The 25,730-nt window shown below is 37.8% G+C and overlaps 1 protein-coding gene across 1 annotated transcript in view; it reads right to left on the minus strand.

Annotated features, from left to right (window-relative positions):
- Window positions 1-1,122: 1,122 nt before the first annotated feature.
- Window positions 1,123-25,730, minus strand: part of RSPO3 (R-spondin 3) — a 94,061-nt gene continuing 69,453 nt past the window's right edge. The window contains exon 5 of the mRNA XM_005891941.3: window positions 1,123-2,351. Coding sequence (XP_005892003.1) covers window positions 2,164-2,351 — 188 coding nt within the window. The 3' untranslated portion in view covers window positions 1,123-2,163. The remainder of the gene's footprint in view (window positions 2,352-25,730) is intronic.

Genomic DNA, 25,730 nt, shown 5'->3' on the forward strand with positions numbered 1-25,730 from the left:
GATTTAGATTATCTGCCATTGTCTGGGGGACCACAGAGTATAAAAGTCTGGAGTCAAAACACCTGGGAAGACATGATAATCATTGACCACAGTTGTTATGTCCTGGTTTATTTAACCTTTTTTCAGCATTGTATATGCAGGTGTAGACCTTCTCAGTCACTGCTTGTTGGAAGGATGAAGACAATGATAAACATAGAAAGTGCACAAAAATTATTTGGCCACATAGGCTTGACTAGGTAAGATTGAGGACAAAGACAGTGATAGAAACCACCTCTAAGGTCTAGAAGATGGGACTATATTTCCACCTAACACAACTCTGTAAGGCAAATGTTTGTTTCTCCTTGGTGACATAAATTTGTAGTTGAAGATTGGATTATTTTTATACATAACATATTTCACATGGACAAGAAAAGAAAATACAGAGTAAGAAGCAGGAACACATCACTCAGAAATGTTATATCTTGGAAGAGGAAAAGAGAATTAAGGCAAACAGCCCACATGAAGAGTACAGTTTGTGGAGAAAGAATGACCAGAAATTGGCAGCTAGAAACCAGACTCATTGCCAGCTCTTCAGAAAGCCATGCTCTTTAGAGGGCTGGGAAGATGGGTGAACGGGTAGCTGTGTGTCCTTCCATTGCAACAGGAAGGTTATGGTGGGTCATGAGGTTCTGTGGCCCCTGTCTCCTCTTGCCGCAGATTGGCTGTGGCCTCTCTGAAATACTGGTGAAGCCTCCAGATAGGGTGATTCAGTTCCCCGAAGAGATCCAGAGACTGAAAAAACATGCAGAAGAAAAGGCCAAATGTTCAAGATGCCGGAGGAACCGATATACAAGAAAAGATACAAATTTCGAAGCAGAGAAGGGGGAGTAATGAAATCATTTAGGGAGGCCCCTGTAGCTATAACTAGAATTTTTTAATCACAATAAGGAAAATGGGATAAATATCTTCTAATACGTTATAAGTAAATTTCCATCAGCTCAGATAAGGCTGGACTCCAAAAGCAAACACTGAGAAATGTAATATGTTCTGAATTCCATCCACAATCCACTTTCCTATTTCAGGAATATCTAAGAGTAACAACTTTTAAATAAAACAAACAATAAAATGAACAAAACTTTAAAAACTATCAACAAATATATTTATTGTGGTGGCTTTCCCCCCTATTAGATACACTTTGTTAGAAAGTAGTATCCCTTTTAGTTTCATGTGGACAATTAAGCAGGTAATAAGATTGTTTTTCCCCCTCCCAGTTGAGAGAGAAAGAAAACACACGACTTTGCAAACATGTTATATTTTCCTTGCTCTAGTTTTTGTTTTCTATGAAATCAGAATTTACTTCTAATAAGTATGATTTTGTTTTTGGAAGTAAGTTACAGGTACACGTTTACAGACATATAACCCAAGGGGTAGCAGAGGCTGAACCACACAGTGCGGACATAGACTGGAGACCTGTTCCAGGTAATCGCAACCCTTCCCAGTTTTGTAAAGAACAAAAATCATCTCCAGCTCTATGGTTTCTTCCACATTTTGCCTTCCTCCAATCCCATACAGTATATTAATTCTGAAAATATGTGCACTCTCATGCTTCTTGCAGAAGGACAAATGAGGGCAAGAGAACTAAGCTTCAAACAATTGTTTCCGTGGTGATAATTCCTATGATTCCAAACGCCAGGCCCTAATATCTGAGCACTCCCTAGATTTCCTGGACAAAACAACACTGTCCTTTGAAAGGTGTTTCTCTCCTCTGATCTCTGGTTTCTTCTGAAGGGACACAGCATCTTTGAGTTCGCAGAACTATCATTTGCTTCTTTAAACAATAGCTTGAAAACATGATTTTAGAGGGAGAAGATGTTGCTTCTCCAGCTGTCATCATTATGTTGTTACAGCTTCTAGCCTATTGATGATTATGTACAAAATTTCTTGTCTCTTAAAAATGCACAGAAGCACGTAAGATAACCATTCAAAAGCATCCCTTCTTTGGACTTTTGGCTCTTTGTTGTTAACTATGCTTGTATGAAGAATATAGCAACTATCTGGAATGTTGTTTAGACTGAGCAGTAACTGACATGTTGTCCATTTGTGGTCCTAATGGCTAGAGCACCTGTCCTGGGCATCTGGTGGAGATAGCAGCATCACGAGTTTACGACAATCTCATGGGACCTTCTAGTGCACAGTGCTGACGGATACCGATTTCTGTTGTTTATCTTGGACCTTTCGTTTCTTCTGCTGCTGTTTGTTTTCTCGTTGCTCTGGAGTTTCCCTGCTGGGCTCCAGACCTTTGTTATCAGGTATTGCATCTTTACTTTCTTCTTTATTAGGTTTTTTTCTTTTTCTCTCCCTTCCTTTTCTTCCTGAAATGAAAGGAGACACCTTTTAAAAAGCATTCAGTCCTGTTCAGTTTCATTTTTCAAAGTTTTTAAAGGCAAGTTGAATTTCTCTTAGGTTGCATACCATGCCCATAGATATGAAATTATCTACTATTTAAATCATTCATTCAATTAGTTTTATGAAGGCTGTTGTGCTATATTTTAAGCAATGCAAACATGAAACACATGCAACATATGATGAAGTAATTAATATTTGATAGTTCTGAATTCCAGAAGGTTCTATTGCTGTAAATTTGGTATGAGTATAATTTTACATGATAGCTATTGATGGATAATTAATATAAATTTTCGAATAGATTTCTGGTGGCTCAGATGTGAAAGAATCTGCACGCAATGCAGAAGACCCAGGTTCGATCCCTAGGTAAGGAAGATCCCCTGGAGAAGGGAATGACAACCCATTCCAGTATTCTTGCCTGGAGAATTCCATGCATAGAAGAGCATGGCGGGGTTGCAAAGAGTCAGACAAGACTAAGAAATTAATACTTTCTTTCAAGAAACTTACTAATGTGTATATGTTATCTGGCTCCTACAAAAGGTTCTATTTTGTTTTCAAAATTTTCCAAGTAGCAGTTACCTATTTGCATTCTGTCCCAAAGAAAGGCAATGTCAAAGAAGGTTAAAACTACTGCACAGTTGCACTCATCTCACACGCTAGCAAAGTAATGCTCAAAATTCTCCAAGCCACGCTTCAACAGTACGTGAACCATGAACTTCCAGATGTTCAAGCTGGATTTAGAAAGGGCAGAGATCAAATTGCCAGCATCCGTTGGATCATTGAAAAAGCAAGAAAGTTCCAGGAAAAACATCTACTTTTGCTTTATTGACTATGCCAAAGCCTTTGACTGTGTGGATCACAACAAACCATGGAAAATTCTTCAAGAGATGGGAACACCAGACCACCTGACCTGCCTCCTGAGAAATCTGTATGCAGGTCAAGAAGCAACAGTTAAAACCAGACATGGAACAACAGACTGGTTCCAAATCAGGAAAGGAGTGCGTCAAAGCTGTATATTGTCATCCTGTTTATTTATATGTAGAGTATATCATGAGAAATGCTGGGCTGGATGAAGCACAAGCTGGAGTCAAGATTGCTGGGAGAAATATCAATAACCTCAGATATGCAGATGACACCACCCTTATGGGCAGAAACTGAAGGACTAAAGAGCCTCTTGGTGAAAGTTAAAGAGGAGAGTGAAAAAGATGGCTTAAAACTCAAAATTCAAAAAACTAAGATGATGACATCTAGTCCCATCACTTCATGGCAGATAGATGGGGAAACAATGGAAACAGAGAGAGACTTTATTTTTGGGGGCTCCAAAATGACTGCAGATGATGAGTGCAGCCACGAAATTAAAAGACACTTGCTCCTTGGAAGAAAAGTTATGACCAACCTAGGCAGCATATTAAAAAGCAGAGACATTACTTTGCTGACAAAGGTCCATCTAGTCAAAGCTATGGTTTTTCTAGTAGTCATGTATGGTTGTGAGAGTTGGACTATAAAGAAAGCTGAGCACTAAAGAATTGATGCTTTTGAACTGTGGTGTTGGACAAGACTCTTGAGAGTTCCTTGGACTGCAAGGAGATCCAACCAGTCCATTAAAAGGAAATCAGTCCTGAATATTCACTGGAAGGACTGATGCTGAAGCTGAAGCTCCAATACTTTGGCCACCTGATGGGAAGAAGTGACTCATTGGAAAAGATCCTGACGCTGGGAGAGATTGAAGGCGGGAGGAGAAGGGGATGACAGAGGGTGAGATGGTTGGATGGCATCACCGACTCGATGGACATGAGTTTGAGCAAGCTCTGTGAGTTGGTGAACAGGGAAGCCTGGTGTGCTGCAGTGCATAGGGTGGCAAAGAGTCGGACACGACTGAGTGACTGAACTGAACTGAACTGATACATCTGCATGCCATCTACTAGAAGAGAATTAATCTGCATAACAAATATGCAAATAAGGTTGAGGATAATTATATTTTAATACAAATATTTATATGTTGAAGATAATTTTTATTGAAAATTCTCTATATGCAGGGGTACCTGTGACTATGACTTATCAATAACCCTATGGTATTAGCCACGAGGGCAGGAACTTTATCTCTCTCAACCAAATGAGAAGTTGTTTATTGAAATATACTGGATTCCATGAGAATCTTGACCTTGAACAGGGTTTGAAGCACAGATTTATTCAGATATGCAGTGTGAAACATTTTAAAAAGTGGAATCAATACAACTTTAAAGGTCTTGATGTAGGAAGCATAGTGAGAGAAGACTGGGACCAGGACGAAGAAATGAATTTCATTCTATTGGCCTTGGGTAACTGTTGGCAGTTTTAGGAGAGAGTAATTTGATCAATGGGCTTCCTAGGTGGTGCCAGTGGTAAAGAACCCACCTGCCAATGCAGGAGACGTAAGAGAAGCAGGTTTGATCCCTGGGTCAGAAAGATCCCCTGAGGATGGCCTGGCAACCCACTCCAGTATTCTTGCCTGGAGAATCCCATGGACAGAGAAGCCTGTCAGGCTACAGTCCACAGGGTCACAAAGAGTCAGACACGACTGAAATGACTTAGCACACAATTTGATCAAAGTAGCGAGTCTGGCACCAAATTAGATGAATTGTTTTAAAATTTCAAATTAGTATATCAGCTATATTTTATTATTATGTTAACATTTTACACATACAACCTACATTGTAAAGTAATTTTGAGGGCATGGTTTAGCAATCTCCATTAACACACATATCCCAGTGAGAAATTACTGATTCAAATCAATACAGTAAGTGAAAACTAAGAACCAAGTATACCTGGGTGTGGAAGAAATTCTGATTGGGTGTATCCCCACATACTGAGTCATGTAGAATCTGAAATTAGTTTCAGTCTACAAAAAGTCATTTTGAACAAAAGTATTTTCGAGAAATTATTTGCATGGGAGAACCAAAATATTTTCACGTCCTGAAATAGCCTGCAAATATTGAATTCAGTGGTTTGGCTTTCCTTTTCTTGAGCTCTGGTTATGGAATTCTAGGAACCAACATTATTAATACTGCATATGTATGCTCAGCCAACACTGTCTCCTTCGATTTTATGCCACAACTAGCTTTGTCTGAGACTATATTTATAAAGTCTTCCAGTTACGTTGTGAAAACTTACCTTGTTGGGCTCAACATAAAAATCTCCAAATTTTGGACTTTAAAAGAAGAGTAAACAAAAATAAGAATTCAGACCACGTAAATCAAATATCAGGCAAATTATTTGGGATATGTAGAGAACAAAAAATATTAGAGTTGAGTATTACATCTAGGGCTGACTAGTCGTATACAGATTCATGAATTCCACTACTCTTTTCACTTAAAAGACTATTGCTGGATTGATAAGATTTCTATAGAAGAAATTCAGGGTGTTTTTTTCTTATTTTTCATGCTGCTTTACACATTTTCAGTGCTGATATGAACTTAGTAACTAAGAGAAAACTGAAAAGCTAATTTATTGTCTTGCATGTGTACTATAATTTAATTTTCATAAATCTGTACAAACTGAAAGAGAGAGATGCTGGTTTTTGTGGTATGTGGTTGATTTTCCAAAGAACATGGCTGAAAAGGTTAGATTACATAATATTTCCATTTGAAGAGCGTTTTGGAGGTGTTTAAGTTCATCTCTAAAAATATTGTCAGTGAAAATCATTCCAAAGTTCCATAAAAACTACTGACCCTAAACAAAATGTTATTTTTATGGAAATCATCCAAAAGTTCAGTGTTTGACATTGTTCTCTTGATGATGGTCCAACATTTTACAGCTGTGATCCCAACCATAAAAAATATATTGTTTCTTTCTTGGTCATGGATTGATTTATATGCTTGCTAGCTACATGTGACAACATATTCAACTTACAGTGCATTTCTGCTTATTAGCAAACTGATATGATTCTTTCTTAATACAGGCAGAAACATTCTTGGAAGTAGCTTGAAACTCAGTATTAGAGTTTTATTATCCAAGGAATAACTATTTAGTCTGGGCGGTGAGTGAAAGGGGAGGCTCTACTAAAGGAACAGGAAACTAGCACGTTGTACGTTGCTGTTGCCTAACAGGGGGCTATTGCACAATAGAAAAATGAGATTATTATTTTTTACAGGCCATGTGTTAGTGGTTGGAAATGCTAACTATCCTTTTTCATAAGTAATATATTTTCCTCTTGTCCAAGAAATAAAAATGCAGAAGAGTGTCTCTAGTCCATTAAAAATCACATGCAATTTGGGAACCTCTGTCGTTTTCATTAAAGGGAATTTCTTTTTCTATTCTGCTGACTTTTCATTGATGTGGGCAGGAGTTATTTTATACATTTTTTGGTGATTTTGCAAACTATGCATTCCAGTTATCACAGTCTTACATATACACTTGTGCTTTGTCACTCACTGATTATGTGTGTGCATGCACACACGAGCACCGGAATTGGGTTGTAGAGTGCTCCAATGATTAAAAGAATGTTCATCATGCTTCTATGTCCCAGCTATGAGGGCAGTGTTTGGATAAAAACCATCAAAAAGAAATTAGTCCTTGCATAGAAGTGTAACGTTTAAGAACATTAAATATTACATTACTCAGAAAAACATGGTGTTCAAATTCTAGACGCAACCAGCTAGTTGTGTGACTTTTGACAAGTTGGTATCTCTTGGGATTAATTGTCTGATATTTAAAATGGGGATAATCATTACCACTTGCTAAACTTTTTAAGGATGCTGGTAAAGCACTTAGCATAGTCCATGGTACATATTAATCATGGGAGAGATGAAGGCTAATGTTATTAACTCATTACACAAACAGGAATTAAGCCTCTATCCCTGCTAAGGAATGTGTTAAAACCTGGAGATACAAGTGAGATATGGAGACAGATACAATAAATAAAGTCGCACACTAATGCAAAAATAGTAGCATGCACGAGATCTATTGGTTGCAGAGCAAGGAAAGCATTGAACTCTGCCAATGGAGATCAAAAAAGACTCCCTGGATGGGGTGATGTTTAAGCTGAGCTTTAAAGAATTAATGAGAGTCTGCCAGGCTGATGAGGGAAAAAGGGCACAGCAGGCAGTGAACAATATGTCAATGGCATGAAGGCATGCAAGGCCATGGTGAATCTGGGGAACTGAAGTAGACTTCCTTGGTTTGATCAGAGTCTATATATAGTATATTACCCAGAGAAGCTGGAATGACAGACAGGACTTGATTGCCATTTTGGGAATTTGTTCTGAGGACCAGTGGTACTGAAAACTGGAAAAGGGCAAGTGTCAGAATCTGAGAGCAAAGCAGAAATCTCTAGTTTAGAAAAGGCTATTTTCTATTTCAGAAACACTTCTAAAAGTAATAAGAACCCATAAAGTGAGTATGGTGATGACTGGTATTTATTTTTGAGCCTTGACTTTTAAAAGAGCAGCTAAAATTTAGCCTAAATCTCTGTGAAGATCATATAGCCACATATTATTCAATATTTGTTGCAAATCATAATTGAGTAGGCGATTGACATTTTTGAGATTCTGAAGTTATTTTCTATGAATACAATACTGGAGTGGGTTTCCAAGCCCTCCTCCAGGAGATCTACCCAACCCAGGGATCAAACCCCAAGTCTCCCTCATTGCAGGCAGATTCTTTTTTTTTTTTTTTTTAAGTATTTATTATTGGTGTATTTAGTTTAATTATCAGGTTGGCCACAAAGTTCATTCGGCTTTTTCTGTACGATGTCGTAGAAAAACCCAAATGAACTTTTTGGCCAACCCAATAATTGCATGTAATTTTTATTTTATTAAAAAAATTTTTTTTTTTACTTTACAATATTCTATTGGCTTTGCCGTACATCAACATGACTCTACCACAGGTGTACATGTGTTCCCAATCCTGAACCCCCCTCCTACCTCCCTCCCCGTACCATCCCTCTGGGTCATCCCAGTGCACCAGCCCCAAGCATCCTGTATCCTGCATCGAACCTGGACTGGCGATTCATTTCTTATATGATATTATACATGTTTCAATGCCATTCTCCCAAATCATCCCACCCTCTCCCTCTCCCACAGAGTCCAAAAGACTGTTCTATACATTTGTGTCTCTTTTGCTGTCTCGCATACAGGGTTATAGTTACCATCTTTCTAAATTCCATATATATGCATTAGTATACTGTATTGGTGTTTTTCTTTCTGCCTTACTTCACTCTGTATAATCGGCTCCAGTTTCATCCACCTCATTAGAACTGATTCAAATGTATTCTTTTTAATGGCTGAGTAATACTCCATTGTGTATATGTACCACAGCTTTCTTATCCATTCATCTGCTGATGGACATGCAGGCAGATTCTTTACCATCTGAGACTCCAGGGAAGCCCATGAATAAAATACCATATTGTCACTTATGTAAAGATCTCCTAGGGCCGTCTGCAAACTGGGTTTCCAAGCACAGATGACTTTGAAAAATAGATTCCTAGTGCCACTCCTGGAGATTATGAGTCAGCAGTTTTACGATGTGCCCAGGAGTTAACAACATGTTCATTCCCAGTTTATTCTTCTGTGCAGCTACATTTAAGAACCATAACTAGAGATCAATAGAAGTCCAATTGTCTCAAACATGTGCTTTCAAAAAGTTTATTTCATATCACAGCACTGATCATTTAATTTCTTATACTTTCCCATGGATATCTGGTATATATTTTTTTTACTTACTGTACTATTAATTTTTAAGTCAAGTTTTCTAATTAGGTACATTTGGAACAGGCACCTATATACAAAATAAAAAATTACTTGCAGATTGTCTTTTTAAAATATGTTCAAACAGAAGTATGAACTGAAAAACAAATATATTAAAAAAGAACAAAATAAATGCTCTTGAATAATATTTCCTAAATTGTGTATTACATATTTTAAGTTCCAAGTAAAAATAAAAACCACAAAAAATGCTCAATTATCTTTTTAAATGTAATAGGGTTATGAATAAAAGAATCATTCTCGTTAGAATCACAAATAGAATTTGTTTATTGAGAATTACTCAAATTAGGAATATCAGTTCACAATTTTCAGGGTATTTAGATATATCTGTGTATAGATCTTTATAAAAGCGGCTTCTTGGTGAATTTCTTGCAAGGCACCACTAAGGGGAGCTATTGAGCTTTAAGTAGCTCAACTTCCAAGACTAAGTTTTCTCAGAACGCTAAAAGTGTATCACACACTCTATGAACTGAGGACTAAATATCACAGAATCTACGATCAAGCCAGTTAAATGAGTATCACATCAAAAGTACAAAATTCATTGCTAGGTAGTTCTCTTTATTGGGTACGGCAGGAAATTCATTTGAGAAGCCAAGACTTAATACTTTCAAAAGAGCACAAATGACGTGAAAAAGGAGTTAATCTGATGATTTTTGGATCTAGAATTGGACCTGAATTTTATGTTTAGAGGATGAAAATTCCAATTTTTTTCCTTTTTTGTGAAGACATCACTGAAGAAATTTCGCAAAGGAGGGCAAATTGCTACAGTATGACTTCAGCAAATATGATCTATTGTGTAAATACATATTTAAAGGTCTTTGAATTATGGGCTATATAAACACAGGACAGCTTGACCTAGTGGTGTAGAACAGAGCTGAAAGTCAGCAAGGCTAAATTCCTTCTCAGCTATATTTTTACCAAGTAGAATTGACTTGAGAAATGCATTAAAACCTTTTGGGTTTTTGTTGTTTAACAGAACAGAAATACTTATTTCCTTTCTATTATTTTAACCTAGGAATTTATTTCAAATACAGTGCAAATATGGTATAATGGATACTTAAAATAGGCAGACAACGTCTCCAAATGGAAATTTAAGCTACCTGTTTTATCTACTCTGTATAGTTGATCCTTGAACAACACAGGTTTGAACTGCGCAGATTGACTTATACATGGATATTTTTCAACAATAATACTACAGTACTACAGCTTCTGGTTGGTTAAATCCCCAGATGTAGGGGAACCACAGATATGGAGGGTGACTATAAATTATACATGGATTAACCCTCTGAAGTTGTATAAGGGTCAACCATTGTTTAATACATGAATTAGTTCAACTGTATTTCCGTTTAACTTCCAAGATGCTTCTGAGTAATTATTTGCAGGAAAATAATTTGATGTATCATTACATGCTCTGCTAAATGCTGTAATTTGAGAAATTATCTTGAGCCCACTTTTGCAAAGATATTAAGACTAAAACAGCATTTTGGCTACCAATTGAAAAGGGTTAATATAAGAAGTGTTCATCCATTGTTAATGGAAGAAAATGAAGAGAAACTAAAGAGACTCTTGATGAGAGTGAAAGAGGAGAGTGAAAAAAATGGCTTGGAACTCAACATTAAAAAAACTAAGATGATGGCATCCATCATTTTGTGGTAAATAGAAGGGAAAAAGTGGAAGCAGTGACATATTTTTTTCCTGGGCTCCAAAAGTCACTGCAGACAGTGACTGCAGTCATGAAATTGAAAGACATTTGCTCCTTGGAAGGGAATCTAAGCCGAACCTAGATAGCATCTTAAAAAGCAGAGACATCACTTTGCCAACAAAGGTCTGTCTGCCAAAGCTATGGTTTTTGCAGTAGTCATGTACAGATGTGAGACTTGGACCATAAAGCTGAGTGCCAAAAACTGATGCTTTTGAACTGTGGTGCTAAAGAAGATTTGAGAGTCCTTTGGACTGCAAGGAGATCAAACCAGTCTATCCTAAAGGAGGTCAGTCCTGAAAATTCATTGGAAGGACTGATGATGAAGCTGAAGTTCCAATCCTTTGGCTACCTGATGTGAAGAGCTGACTCACTGGAAAAGATCCTGATGCTGGGAAAGATTGAAGGCAAAAGGAGAAGGGGGTGGCAGAGGATGAGATAGACAGCATCAGTAACTCAATGGACATGAATTTGAGCAAACTCTGAGATAGAGGAGGGCAGAAGAGCCTGGTGTACTGCAGTTCATGGGTTCAGAAAGAGTTAGACATGACTTACAGACTAAACAACAATAACAAATCTATTTATGCCCCATTCTTTTGGGGATTCTGAAATAAGTCTGTCCTGACTATAATGTACTCAGTATAAATTTTCAGAGGTTAAAGAAGATAAATCCAAGCTTCCTACCATGGCACCCAGGGCGCTTATCCTTGGTGACCTGGCCCCTGCTTAAGTAGTCATCAACTTTGAAGTCCTCATCCTGCTCTTCCTAGTCACCCCTGCACATCACTCACCATAACCCACAATGGTTACAAATCCCACTGATGCCTTTCCCTAGAATGCATTCTCTAGTGTCCCTGGATCTAACTCAGACTTATGTGCTTACGTGTCACACCTTCAGAAAAATCTTCCCTATTCTTGTAATCTTTTCCTCTGCTGGATTAATTATGTCTCTCCTCTCTTTGCTCCTTAAACTCCCAATTAGTAATCCTGTTTTAATAATCAAGATGAAGATGACTTATGCTGTCTATTTTTAGAAATACAATCTGCCACTCTTTCTACTTTTTGCCTATCTATTTGCCATGAAGTGATGGGACAGGTGCCATGATCTTAGTTTTTTGAATGCTGAGTTTTAAGCCACCTTTTTCACTCTCCTTTTTCACCTTCATCAAGGGGCTCTTTAGTTCCTCTTCACTTCCTGCATTAGAGTGGTATCATCTACATGTCTGAGGTTGTTGATATTTCTCCTGGCAATCTTGGTTCCAGCTTGTGATTCATCCAGTCAGCATTTCACATAATACACTCTGCATATAAGTTAAATAAGCAGAGTGACGATATACAGCCTTGATGTACTCCTTTCCCAATTTTGAACCAGTCTGTTGTTCCATCCCTGGTTTTAACTGTTGCTTCTTGACCTGCATATAGGTTTCACAGGAGGTAGGTAAGGTGGTTTGGTATTCCCATGTCTTGAAGAATTTTCCACTGTTTGTTGTGATCAACACAGTCAAAGATTTTAGCGTAGTCAATGAAACAGATGTTTTTCTGCAAATCCCTTGCTTTTTCTAAAAGACCCTGATCCTGGGAAAGACTGAGGGCAGGAGGAGAAGGGGGCAACAGAGGATGAGATGGTTGGATGGCATCAGTGACTCAATGGACATGAAAACTGCAAACTCTGGGAGATAGTGAAGGACAGGGAAGCCTGGCATTCTGCAGTCCATAGTGTCTCAAAGAGTTGAACACCACTTAATGACTAAACAAAAACAATAACAATTTTTAGAAATAGTAAGAGTAAGGATAGATGACTAAAATTTAATGAACACGTCCAAGTGCCAGCCATACTTCTAAGAGTAAGTACTGTGTCTATAAGTTCTGTTATCACCTCCATGGAGAGATGAGGAAAACACCTTTTCAGATGAGGAAAACTACTGCGCTTCTCTGCCTTCACATTCTATTTTGACAGAGCACAATGTGACATGACATCCTTGTATTTTTGTTTTATTTACACTGAAACTGATGAGGACAAAAAAACAAAAAAGAAAATACAGTGTCCAGGTGTGAACTAACACAAGAAGACATAGAGGTTTTGCAAAGATGAGAACATACCTCCTTTGACCTCTTGAAATTCCAGTTTCCTGATCACCCAGCTGCTCTTCAGAACCTAAGAGTACTTTGCAGTAGATATTTCGTGTCAGCACCGTTCATTTACACCATGAGTTACGGGCTTCTGTTTGATTGCTACAAGTAATTTTCATTATTTCCACACCTCTGCAATGGCACCCCACTCCAGTACTCTTGCCTGGAAAATCCCATGGACAGAGGAGCCTGGAAGGCTGCAGTCCATGGGGTCTCTAAGAGTCAGACACGACTGAGCGACTTCACTTTCACTTTTCACTTTCATGCATTGGAGAAGGCAATGGCAACCTACTCCAGTGTTCTTGTCTGGAGAATCCCAGAGACGGGGGAGCCTGGTGGGCTGCCGTCTATGGGGTCGCACAGAGTCGGACACGACTGAAGCGACTTAGCAGCAGCAGCAGCAGCAGCAGAATCATATAGAGGTGACGTATTGTATACATGTAATTTGGAAATCATTTATATATTTCATCATTCATAGGTAACTTATAAACTTCATTTGACCTTTAAAACTACTACTATTATACTTTTAACATTCTAATAGAATTTATCAGAGATTTTTATAGTTAGCTAACATTTAATATCAAATAAAGGGGAAGAAAAACTGTATGAATTCAAATTTCAAAATCCCACTGAGGTTTGAAGGCAGTTCTATTATCAATAACTTCATTTTATGGCAGACATCATAAACAGTAATATTAACAACTTTTTAGAATCTATGTTTTCATAATATCTTAGCATAATGAACTTGCTTTTGCCAAAGCAAATATGTTTCTTACTGATTGTTGTCAACAGGTCTTTATGGATTTTTTTCTCTCCTTCAGTTGTTTAAGTAGTTTCATTACTCACTGAAGATTTGGATCTGAAATTTTGAATTCTGGCTCCATGTCCCAACTGAACTTTTCATAAGCCTTTCTCCCAAGGTAACTCCAGTCTATCACAGTGCTTCTGTTGCCCAGAACACTACCCTGTAGACTTTTTCCACTCAAAAGGGGCATTAACTTAGAGTCCAAAAGGGACAGTTAAAGATGTTGAATAATGCGTACTACGATGCCTTCTTGTTATAAGTCATCAGTATTAAACCCCAGTGTTCATTGAAGCACTGTTTATAATGGCCAGGACATGGAAGCAACCTAGATGTCCATCAGCAGATGAATGGATAAGAAAGCTGTGGTACATATACACAATGGAGTATTACTCAGCCATTAAAAAGAATACATTTGAAGCAGTTCTAATGAGGTGGATGAAACTGGAGCCAGTTATACAGAGTGAAATAAGGCAGAAAGAAAAACACCAATACAGTATACTAACACATATATATGGAATTTAGAAAGATGGTAGTGATAACCCTGTATGTGAGACAGCAAAAGAGACACAGATGTATAGAACAGTCTTTTGGACTCTGTGGGAGAGAGGAGGGAGATGATTTGGGAGAATGGCATTGAAACATGTATAATATCATATAAGAAATGAATCGCCAGTCCAGGTTCAATGCAGGATACAGGATGCTTGGGGCTGGTGCACTGGGATGACCCAGAGGGATGGTATGGGGAGGGAAGTGGGAGGGGGATTCAGGATTGGGAACACATGTACACCCGTGGCAGATTCATGTTGATATATGGCAAAACCAATACAATATTGTAAAGTAATTAGCCTCTAATTAAAATAAATAAATTTAAATTAAAAAAATAAAAATAGTTAAAAAGTACAAGGAGAAAAAAGAACCTTTAAATGTGTTACTATTTGCAATATGCACAATTTACCCATTATAAAAGTAAAGTGTTTCCTGTATTTTATTTTACAATATTTAAAAAATATAACAGGGCATTACAATTTATATTATATAGCTATTTTAAATTTAATATTCTTTTATGTGGGCTGATTTCTTTTGAATCAACTACTTTTGTTTGGAAGTTCATTTGAAATTAGTAATTTCAGTGTACTTTTTTTTTTTTTAGTGCAAAATTTCTTAACTTGACTTTGAAATTCTACCCAGCACATCATGTTAGATTACAAAATTCTTGGAAACTAATTCATGTACAATTTATGTGTCGAAAGTTTCTTGATCTAAGCATGTTTGCATAGTGTGTTTAGAACTAAATCTTGGGTCTTATACAATTTTATCTATTGGATAAGCACATAAACATTCTGATTTTCATTTGCTGCCAAAGAATGTGTTGGTAAATTTCAGCTTTAAATCAATTAAATTTGGTTCATTACTTCTACCATGAAATTCACGACTAGTTTGTAAAATTACTATTATGGCTCTCCTTAGAAAAAATTGACTCTGGATATGATTTTTGGATTGTTTAACATACTGTTTGTGAATTTATGAGGATATGTGTATATTGCTTATCTTCAGAAATTTAGATAGTGATGTCACTCCAGTACTCTTGCCTGGAAAATCCCATGGACGGAGGAGCCTGGTAGGCTGCAGTCCATGGGGTCGCTAAGAGTCAGACACGACTGAGCGACTTCACTTTCACTTTTCACTTTCATGCATTGGAGAAGGCAATGGCAACCCACTCCAGTGTTCTTGCCTGGAGAATCCCAGGGACGGGGGAGCCTGGTGAGCTGCCGTCTATGGGGTTGCACAGAGTTGGACACGACTGAAGCGACTTAGCAGCAGCAGCAGTGGCTAGTATCACTATTTCAAAAACTGTTGAAGCTTGCCTTGTAGCATTGTCAAGCGTCCTCTCTGAAATTTTCAGTTGAGATCCGTCTTCTCAAAGTATTAATGACTATATCAGGGATGAAGTGATGTGTTTCTCTTGGTTGCAGCGCTCATTCTCTACGTTGCTTCCTTCCTCAGGGCCCACCCTCAACTCATGGTGGCTGCTAAACAGGCTACCACCTCATATAGCAAGGTAGAGAATATATGTGAGTCTATGGAATGTTTTCATCAGTTTTTTTTCATATCATCCTTAAAAAAATCAATTGCAGCCATTTAAATATGAAAAAAATGCCCAGTAGAATAGCCTCTTAGAAAACTCCTACCATATGCATATTGCCAAACTTAAAGTATGTAAGATAGTATTACAGATAGGATTTCTTGCAAAATTATTTTAGAGCAGAACACATAGTTATCATTCAGACCATATTTTGAGTGATTCCTTTAAGAAATATAAACAATTAATTCTTTAATATTTCATTATACTTAATTAAATTTTTTTCACTTTTGTGATAAATTAGTTTTCCTAATTTGTGTCCATTGAAATTTTAAATGTAACAATTTTAATGTTACTAGTCAACAATAAGTTGAAAATATGCTCAAAGTGTAGAGCGCTTTGAAAATCTGAGCCTTAAAAATGTTTTTTCCTAGTGAATATTCATTTTCTTGCTTTAAATCTTTCTGAGTTGACAATCATGTTACCCCAGTCCCCATAAAACATGTTAAAATAACAATTAAAAATGCTTCAATATGTTGACTTACCCAATTCATTTACCTTAGAAGATCAGAAACCTCAGTTATATCAACATTTGATTCTGAAAATTAACACTTGATATTTTAAACTGTTTTACATCCTTGCATATTCCTCTCGAGAGAGAACAGAGCGATAGTGCATTTTTGTGTAGAGCTTAGGATAACACTGGTATTTGAATTTTCTTCTTTTTCTCCAGCTAGGTGTGTAGGCTCACAGTTCAGTTTTTCATACTTGAAATACAGGTTCTGAAATCTTTTTATGGTAAATATCCACCAAATGCTTTTTTTTAAAGAGAATCTCTAAGCCAAGAGCACTGTCTTCATCTTTGATGAAATATAACTTTCCAATTAACAGGAAAGTCCTCCATTTCAAAAGGCTGAACAGAATGCTACTTGAAAATTCATTCCAGCTGGTTAAATTAAAGAACTGAAATAAATCCAAAGAAAGAATATTCTCTTGGCATTTATCGTTTGATTTTCATTTGGATAAATTTCCATTTGCTCCAAGAACTTGTCTCGTCTCAGAATTTTGTTCTTCGGAGACAAAAAAAGAAGTGTTGATAGGCGTGTTTGACTATGCTGTACTTCCTCCCTTACCCGGATTATCTACACGGTCGTATTGACAGTTGGAGATGGCCTCATACTTGGTGACACATTTGCAGTGATTGATTATACAAGATGTTGATATTATTCTAGTCTCTTTCATCATTTTATGTACCAGCTGACTGTGCTGTCTAATTCTCATTCTACCACATCCCACTCTTTCCTTCCTTTGAAGCTTTTTACTGCTCTATGGGGGAAAAAATGTAACTCTAATCTGGAATTACATCACAGGGGGAAAAACAACTACCAAGTGTCTCATTTAGCATGTGCTACTCCACATTTTTAGTAAAGATGTCACACTCTTTTGTAGTCATAATTTACTGTTTTCAGAAATTTATTGATTACTTACGTAAGGCTAATTTTTTAATGTACCTTCACTACATCCTCAAATATTTTCACTTTTCTTTTTTGTTATAGACTTGATGCTAAACTCTTGACTTCTTAACTAGCTTGGAAAACATAGAAAATCCCATGTAGCCTTTACTATATTAATATGTGTAAGAAATAAATTTTCTTCATTCATGCAAATAAGATCATATGGGGCATATTTCACCTTTAGTAGATAATGCAAGCTGTTTTAGTTCTTCTCCTCTCACTGTTGGTGCAAAGATCTGTTTTTGATTAGAGATACTTTTCACATTCATTTTCATAACCAACAAGATAGCACCTTGTAATTATTTCATCAACAGTGGTTACATATACTTGAATGGAATACACACAATTTAATTTCTTTAAGTTTTTAGCAGTTGAGTGTTTACTCATCTAGAAATATCAGTCTGATAATTAAGCAAGATTTGAGACCTGAGTTTGGTCAGTGCATTGGGAAGATCCCCTGGAGAAGGAAATGGCAACCCACTCCAGTATTCTTGCCTAGAGAATCTCATGGACAGGGGAGCCTGATGGGCTACAGTCTGGGGGGTTGCAAAGAGTTGGACATGACTGGACGACTAACACTCACTCACTCACAGTAATATTTTACCATATCTCACTTTACAGTTTTTCGTTGTGCTTCCTTTTTCACTGTACATGTTAGGGTGGGGAAAGAGTCAGGAGGGTAGACACATGTGCAACAAATGTGTGTGTGTGTTTGTGTATATATATAAATATATATGCACATATTTATTTATAGGTCCTCTCCCACCACAGATGGAAAAGTTCTATTTTTCTGGTGGATTTAAAAATACCAATTCAAGACAGAAAGCCTGTTTTCCAATTTAATTTTCAGTAAGCCTAAAAGGGGATTTAGCCAATTAAAAGAGTCCTTCAGAAACTCAAACCTTTAAAATTAAGAGACTCTGCTAGATTATACGTGACTTTTTTTCTTATCAAACATTTTCCATATGTTAAATTAAACTTAAGTTAACTTGTACCCTTTCTTTTTTTCTTTTCAAACTTTCAAAATGTTTTAGGAAAAATAGAATATGGTGCCCTAATATGCATCTGATTAATGCAGGAAAATTTAAAGAATTATATTCATTCTTCAAATACTCTTTTACACGTGGACTTTCTCTCCTAACGTTAACATTATCATGGGAAGCCCAATTTCTCTCTTCTTTCTTCAGGACTAACTAGTTCATTTCCTTCCATTGTTTTGATCGGGTTTCTAAGTGTACATTATATGTATTATATATATATATATATAATCTAATGAATTCTGACCTATATATTTCTAGGCCCTTTTGTAATACAACATGATGATATTGAATTATATTTCTATTTTTTGTAAAAGTAGTTATATTTTGTGTATATATATATATAATTATATTTCTATTTTTTTTGTAGTAGTAATAACTGAAAATATGATGGACTTACCTTGTAGAAACTCAACCTTAATTCTGCTTCCCTATAAAAATATTTGGAAAGGAAATGCAAGTCACAGAATGGGTTATTTCGGGTGGGGTGGGGTGGGTAATGTTGGGGTTTCCAGTAGTGGGTTCCTGATTCATTTGCATAATTCTATGCACAGAGAACCTGGAGCCATAGGGAGGCCTCCATGCCTGGGTACACAGGTAAGCGCTGCTACCATTGCTCTGAAGAATGTGCTAGTTTCGCCTTGCTCTGTGTCACAAGCCTCCGGTACACAGCAGTGACTCAATACATATTTGTTGAAAAACTAAGAGAAAATATGAATGACGCTCTTTTTTTCTTGATTTAATGCCTGTCATTCTATTGAAGGAGAGATGGGGAAGGGCAGGCACGCACAGAGATACTTTTGGTGTTATTCTCACACACGCAAGCATGCTGTGAGTGAGTGAGTGAAGTCACTCAGTCGTGTCCGACTCTGTGACCCCATGGACTGTAAGCCTGCCAGGTTCCTCGGTCCATGGGATTTTCCAGGCAAGAATACTGGAGTGGGTTGCCATTTCCTTCTCCAAAGCATGCTGTGATTACCCAATATTTTGAACAACTTGTCTTAATGAATGACATTTTGGAGTCCTCTGCCAGTTAGGGGCTTCCCTGGTAGCTTAGTCAGTAAAGAATCCGCTTGCAGTACAGGAGACTTGGGTTTGATCCCTGGGTTGGGAAGATCCCCTGGAGAAGCAAATGGCAAATCACCCTAGATTCTTGCCTGGAAAATTCCACGGACAGAGGAGCCTGGCAGGCTGCGGTTCATGAGGTCCCAAAGAGTCAGGCATGACTGAGTGACTAACGCAGTCACTTTTCTGCCAGCTAGCCACTTCCATTTCAGTATTGGTTTCAAGTGAGTACAACCCACTCCAGAGAGCTACATCATGGTTTCAAGGAACTAATTTTGATTTGTCAGGCTCTAGAAGATCATCTTTGGGACCAAACCAATGATTAATAACTGCAGTATCCACAAGGCTGCTTCAGAAGAGACCTTAGAAGTCCAGGATACACAGAGAGATTACAGAGGATCCGACTGTCTTCTACTGTGAGGAGGAACTTGAATTCCAGAACAGTTTTAGGGATTTGAAAGCTCTAAGGTTTCACTGAAACTCAGAATGTGGACCAACTCTCAGCCCCAAACTGGGAAACAGGGCCTAACAAAAATTTTTTTGAGGCTGGAGAATAAGAGGGGTTAGGGAGAGAGACAGAGAGGGGAAACAGAGGAGGAAGGGAAGGGAACTGACTGTGAAAAGTTGAAAGATGGCAAAATAAGTTTTTCTTCAAATTATCTTCTATAGCAGGCATAAATGAAGTGCTATTTGGTGGAGCTGGGAATGTAGTCTTCTTCTAAAATAATGAAAAATGACCCTGGCTTATCTTGGCCCAGTCTTGGGCCCAATCTTTTGAACTGGTACTACACAGTCTCAGAAGCTTGATTTCCTCTTGAGTTTTGAATGACTGTGGCTCTCGTTGTAATCCACCAAATTCTGCATTCAGTAGAATTCCACTATAATGAGGGGCCATTTGATAATATGATGATACTGTCAGTTGAAGAGGGTGTAGCAAGGGCAGCAAATGGGACGTGCAATGCAATTAACCAGAGAAAGTCCTGGAAAGCCTTAAGTCAAATGACCTGAAAATGAAAGAAACTGTGACAGTTTCTGAAGGAATGAATGCCCTCTTACTCAATCTCCATGAAAATGAATATTTATTGTTTAATTGAGTATTTAAGAATCAAATAAGAAGGTCCTGGAAATAAAAATGCTGAATGAAATAGCAAAAAATGTTTTAAAGGAATAAACAGTTTTTAATATCTCATGTTTTGGGTTTTTATTTTCTGAGAAAAATACAGAATCTTCTTGTATCCCTGAAGACCACTTGAAAGTAGAAAGGGGAATATGTGACTAATGATTGATATAAAACTTTGCCTTATCTCCAGGGGATTTTTAGGAAAAAGGGTAGTAGTCAGGAGGTGATTGAAAATGCTGAGGAATATGGACTTCCCTGGTGGTCCGGTGATAAGGAGTTTGCCTGCTGATGCAGGGGACACGGGTTCAATCCTTGCTCTGGGAAGTTTCCATGTGCTGCGGGGCAACTAAGCCCATGCATCGCAACAGCTGAAGCCTGAGTGCCTAAAGCCTGTGTGCCACAACAAGAGAAGCCACTGCAGTGAGAAATCTGAGCCCTGCAGCTAGGGAGTAGCCCCTGCTCACTGCAGCTAGAGAGAGCCTGCATACAGCAAAGACCCAGCGCAGCCAAAATATTATTAATAATAAATATTAATAATGATATTAATAAGTATTAATGATGTTAATAAAATATTAAAAATAATTTTTAAAATGCTGAGGAGTACAAATATTTAAGGAAGGCAGGAGTAAGACTGGCAGATTTGTCTCTGCTGGGCTAGGGCCTAGAGGGACAGGAAGGAGAATCCTTCCTTTTCATCACACCCTGGCCATCCTTTTGCTGTTGTTTAGTCACTAAGGTGTGTCTGACTCTTTTGTGACCCCATGGACTGTAGCCCACCAGGTTCCTTAGTCCATGGGATTCTCCAGGCAAGAATACTGAGTTGGTTGCTGTTTCCTTCTCCAGGGGATCTTCCCAGTCCAGGGACTGAATCCGTGTCTTCTGCATGGGCAGGCTGACTCTTTACCGCTGAGCCACCAGGGAAGCCCTAGGCGTTCTTAATCAAGTACATTTTGGGATCCTGCAGACTCCATTGGCCCTTTTAGCTCCAGAAGCCTTGAGGAGTGAAGCACAAAAGGCTGTCTTGTGGGCAGCCTTCCCTGAGTATGAACAGGTCTGGGTGTGAGTGATGATTCTGTCCTAATAGAAAACAATACCAGTGATTTCTAAAAATCAGCAAATATTTCAGAGCTCACCAAATGCTCTAATAGATGATTTTCCCTATTGCTTACAACACATAACAACTACTTGTGTTCTTTAGGTATGCTAATATATTTAACATTTTTGATTCACACATGGATTAATCACATATTTTACTGTACTAGTTGTTAAATGTTTTGAAAATCACTCCTTGCCTATAGACATCCTTCAAGACACATTTCAAAGGCTGCTTTGTCCATGAAGTCTTCTCTAGTTATTCTCCAGAAGGTGAGTAGGGATGCAGTGAAGTCTAGCTTGTATGACCTTGGACTTTGAAGTTAGACAGATCCTAGTCTGATTCCCTGCCAAACCATTTAGTCATTGTCTATCCTTCGGGGATGTTACTTAAACTCTCAAGACCTCATTTAAAAATATGTATGAGCTTAAAAATATGTGTGGTATTAAATTAAATGTCAAACATGTGAAATGGGTATCAGAAAATGTGCATTTTACATTTGGCTATGTTCCTTAGCAGCTATGTGACCTTAAGTGAAGCACTTTCTGCAATTTAGTTGCCTCATTTATAAACATGAACAGATAATTCCTCTTCTTCTCACTAGTTGGGGTAGGTGTGAGGAACAAATACTTAGAAAATTGAAAAAATTATAATTATATATGTTATTTATAAAGTTATAACTCCTAAAATATGATGATGATGGTGGTGGTGCTCTCTATGAAAATACAAAAGAGTGGAGTAAACCAAGTCATCTTTGAAAATAGAAAAGCTCTAATATGACTAACATAAAACTTCAGGGGCACTGAATTTTTTAAGACTTTTGGTGGAAGTCCTTAACCCACTCAAGTCCATGGTGTTCAGTCGTTCAGTTGTGTCTGACTCTGCAACCCCACGCACGGCAGTACATCAGGCTTCCCTGTCCTTCACTATCTCCTGGAGTTTGCTCAAATTCATGTCCATTGGGTCGGTGATGCCATCCAACCACCTCATTCTCTGTCACCCCCTTCTCCTGCCTTCAATCTTTCTGAGCATCAGGGTCTTTTCCAATGAGTCAGCTCTTTGCATCAGATAGCCACAGTATTGGAGTTTCAGCTTCAGCATCAGTCCTTCCAATGAATATTCAGGACTGATTTCCTTAGGATTGACTGGTTGGATCTCCTTGCTGTCCAGGGAACTCTCAAGAGTCTTCTCCATCATCACAGTTCGAAAGCATCAATTCTTTGGTACTCATCTTTATGGTCCAGTTCTCACATCTGTGCATGACTACTGGAAAAACCATAGCTTTGATTATATCGACCTTGTCAGCAAAGTGATGTCTCTGCTTTTTAATACGCTGTCTAGGACTATGACTCAAGTCCATGTGCTTTAGTAAAATTTAAAATAAAATCTTACTTCTTATATGTCTCTCAAACTTGTTACAGTCTCTTCATTCTCATTTAGTTCAAGCCTATTACCATCTCTAGAGTATAATTTTGTACAACTAGGGACATTGCATTTTTTTTTTTTTTTGCTTCCAGATGTTTCCTACCTTGCTGTCAGGTTACCTTCTTATTGCACAGAGGGCTGCTCTGCTCTTCCTGTTGATCTCTTGTTTTTTTAATCTCCCTGGTTCCTGTACTTCCAAAGTTGGGAGTGTGTGGCTTAGAAGGTCCTTCAGAATCTGACTCCAGTCTGTTTTATAGAGTGTCATTTCTTTCCCCAATTTGATTTAGCTAAAACCACATGTGTCATGATTATCTGATCACATCATATTCTTTCTTGCTTTTCTGCCTTAGATGCTGGTCCTTAATAGAAAGCTTCTTTAGCTAGAAAAATTCTACTTGTTCTTCAAGAGCCAATTATACTTGATCTCCTCTGTTTCCAGAACACCCAACCCATCTGTCTATTTTACCACTATTTGTTTACAACCAACTCTCACACGAAATTGTAAACTCTCAAGTGAGTCTCATACAGATTTAGGTATCCTCCTTGCCATTTTCGCTTCTTGCGTCTAGGGTGGTTTCTGGAATACAGCAGTTACTCAACTCATAAAGTCAAATGAAAAGATGAATAGACAGAGTGTTCAATGCCAGAATCATGCAAAGCTGAGCAAGCAGTAATACCACAAAACTTAATCAATGGAAGGGTTTGACAATTCTATTCATGAAAACAGATTTTCTTATAGGACATCAGGTTTATTTTTTAGACTTACTTTGCCTTTGTCACAATGATATTGCTTTGTCAGTTTCTTTACATTCTTTTTAGTAAAGGAATCTTTGTTTTTGGTGATGGTGTGATCCTGTAAATAAAACTGTTCTATATGAGGAATGGCATCATCACGTCACTCCAGCTGGAAGCAAGGCTTAATTATGGTACCGTTACATCCAGTTTTCAATTTTCTAGGCTTCAGTTTGTCCTCTAATTAATATGCACAACACATGCATGATGAGTTAGAGATGATGGATTTAGTCATATTTTCTACAGTCTGTTTATGAGAAGGATTAATTTCTTTTTAAATCAATGAGGATAGTCAGAGGGGATACATAGAGTAATGAAAGAACCGGGCAGACAGCTGAATCTGTCAACAATTTCTTATGGAGGAAATCATCACTGTGAGTCTTTACTTCATAAAAAGGAGCAATGCCAGTTAATGTTTGGTCCTTGGCTTGGTAATCATTTATCCAGGGCCCCTTCAGAGAACATTATGTAAATTGGGGGGGGGGCTTCAAATTTACAAGTAGTGTGGCTTGTTTTGCTGGAACAGCTCAGTGGCAGGCAGAATAAGAGCTTCCCAAAGCTGTCCATGTCCTAATGCTAGAGCCTATGAATATGCTGCTTTACAAGGTAGATGGAATTAAGGTTGCTATTCAGGTGACTTTGAGATGGATAGAATATCTGGGCTTATCTAGGTAAGCGTAGTCTAATCTCACAAGTCTTTGTGTATGCACGTTGGGTCGCTTCAGTCGTGTCCGACTCTTCATGACCCCGAGGATTGTAGCCTGCCAGTCTTCACTGTCCATGGGATTCTCCAGGCAAGAATACTAGAGTGGGTTACCATGCGCTTCTCCAGGGGATCTTCCCAACCCAGGGATTGAACCTGGATCTCCTGCTTTGCAGGTGGATCCTTTACTGCTGAGCCACTGGGGAAGGCCTCATGAGTCCTTAAAAGAACTTAAAAGGCAGAGGCAGAAGAGAGAGTCAGAGATATGGTATGGTTAAAGACTCAACCTGCCATTTGTGGCTTTGTAGATGGAGTAAGAGGCCATGAGTCAAGAAATGTGGGCAATCTATACAAGCTGGGAAAGGCAAGAAAATGAATTCTCCCTTAGCACTTCTAGAAAGAGATACTGCCCCTTGGACACCCTGATTTTAAACTGATTAGGCATGTATTGGTCTTCTGACATAAGAGAATTATAAGATGATAAATTTGTGTTGTTTAAGACACTAAATTTTGGCAGTGATAGAAAACTATTATGAGCCCAAACTTTGTAACGGTTTTCTTATATTTAAGCTCATAAATATATGCCAAAATGGTTTTGAAGGCCATTGTTTTGCTATTTAAATGCTCTAGGAAACTTGAATGGATCGTCTTGGTTTTGAATAACATCTCGCTTGTCTACACAGACTTTTAGAACATGAGCACCATAGTTTCTTTCTGGCAACCTTTTTCCTGGACATTTGGAGAAACTGAATTCACCGATGATCAAGTGAAAAATAGTAGATCAAAAGCAGCCAAATGTCAGAAATACTAATTTCTTAAAAAGTTCATAACCTCTAATATTTATCTAGCTCTTGTGAGAACCAAAAATTTGCTTCTCCTGAAAATTATCTGATTAATTTTAAGACAAAGTTGTGAAACAAGATGGGTCCTTTCCATCTTATTTTTACATGTATGGTGAATACATTTTCTGCATCAATTTGTGAACAAGGATTCCTATTAAGCAGAAATTCATCTGGAGTATATCATCTGCAAGATCAGCTTGAAGAGAAACGAAAGAATGTAAAAACAGGGAGATTCTTTAAGAATGAAATTATGCCTTCCTCCAAGTGCCCTCACCAGTGTGGTTATAGAGCTTCAGGGAATTT

The sequence above is a fragment of the Bos mutus genome, chromosome 9 (genome assembly GCF_027580195.1).
Source record: "Bos mutus isolate GX-2022 chromosome 9, NWIPB_WYAK_1.1, whole genome shotgun sequence".
NCBI classification, from domain to species: Eukaryota; Metazoa; Chordata; class Mammalia; order Artiodactyla; family Bovidae; genus Bos; species Bos mutus.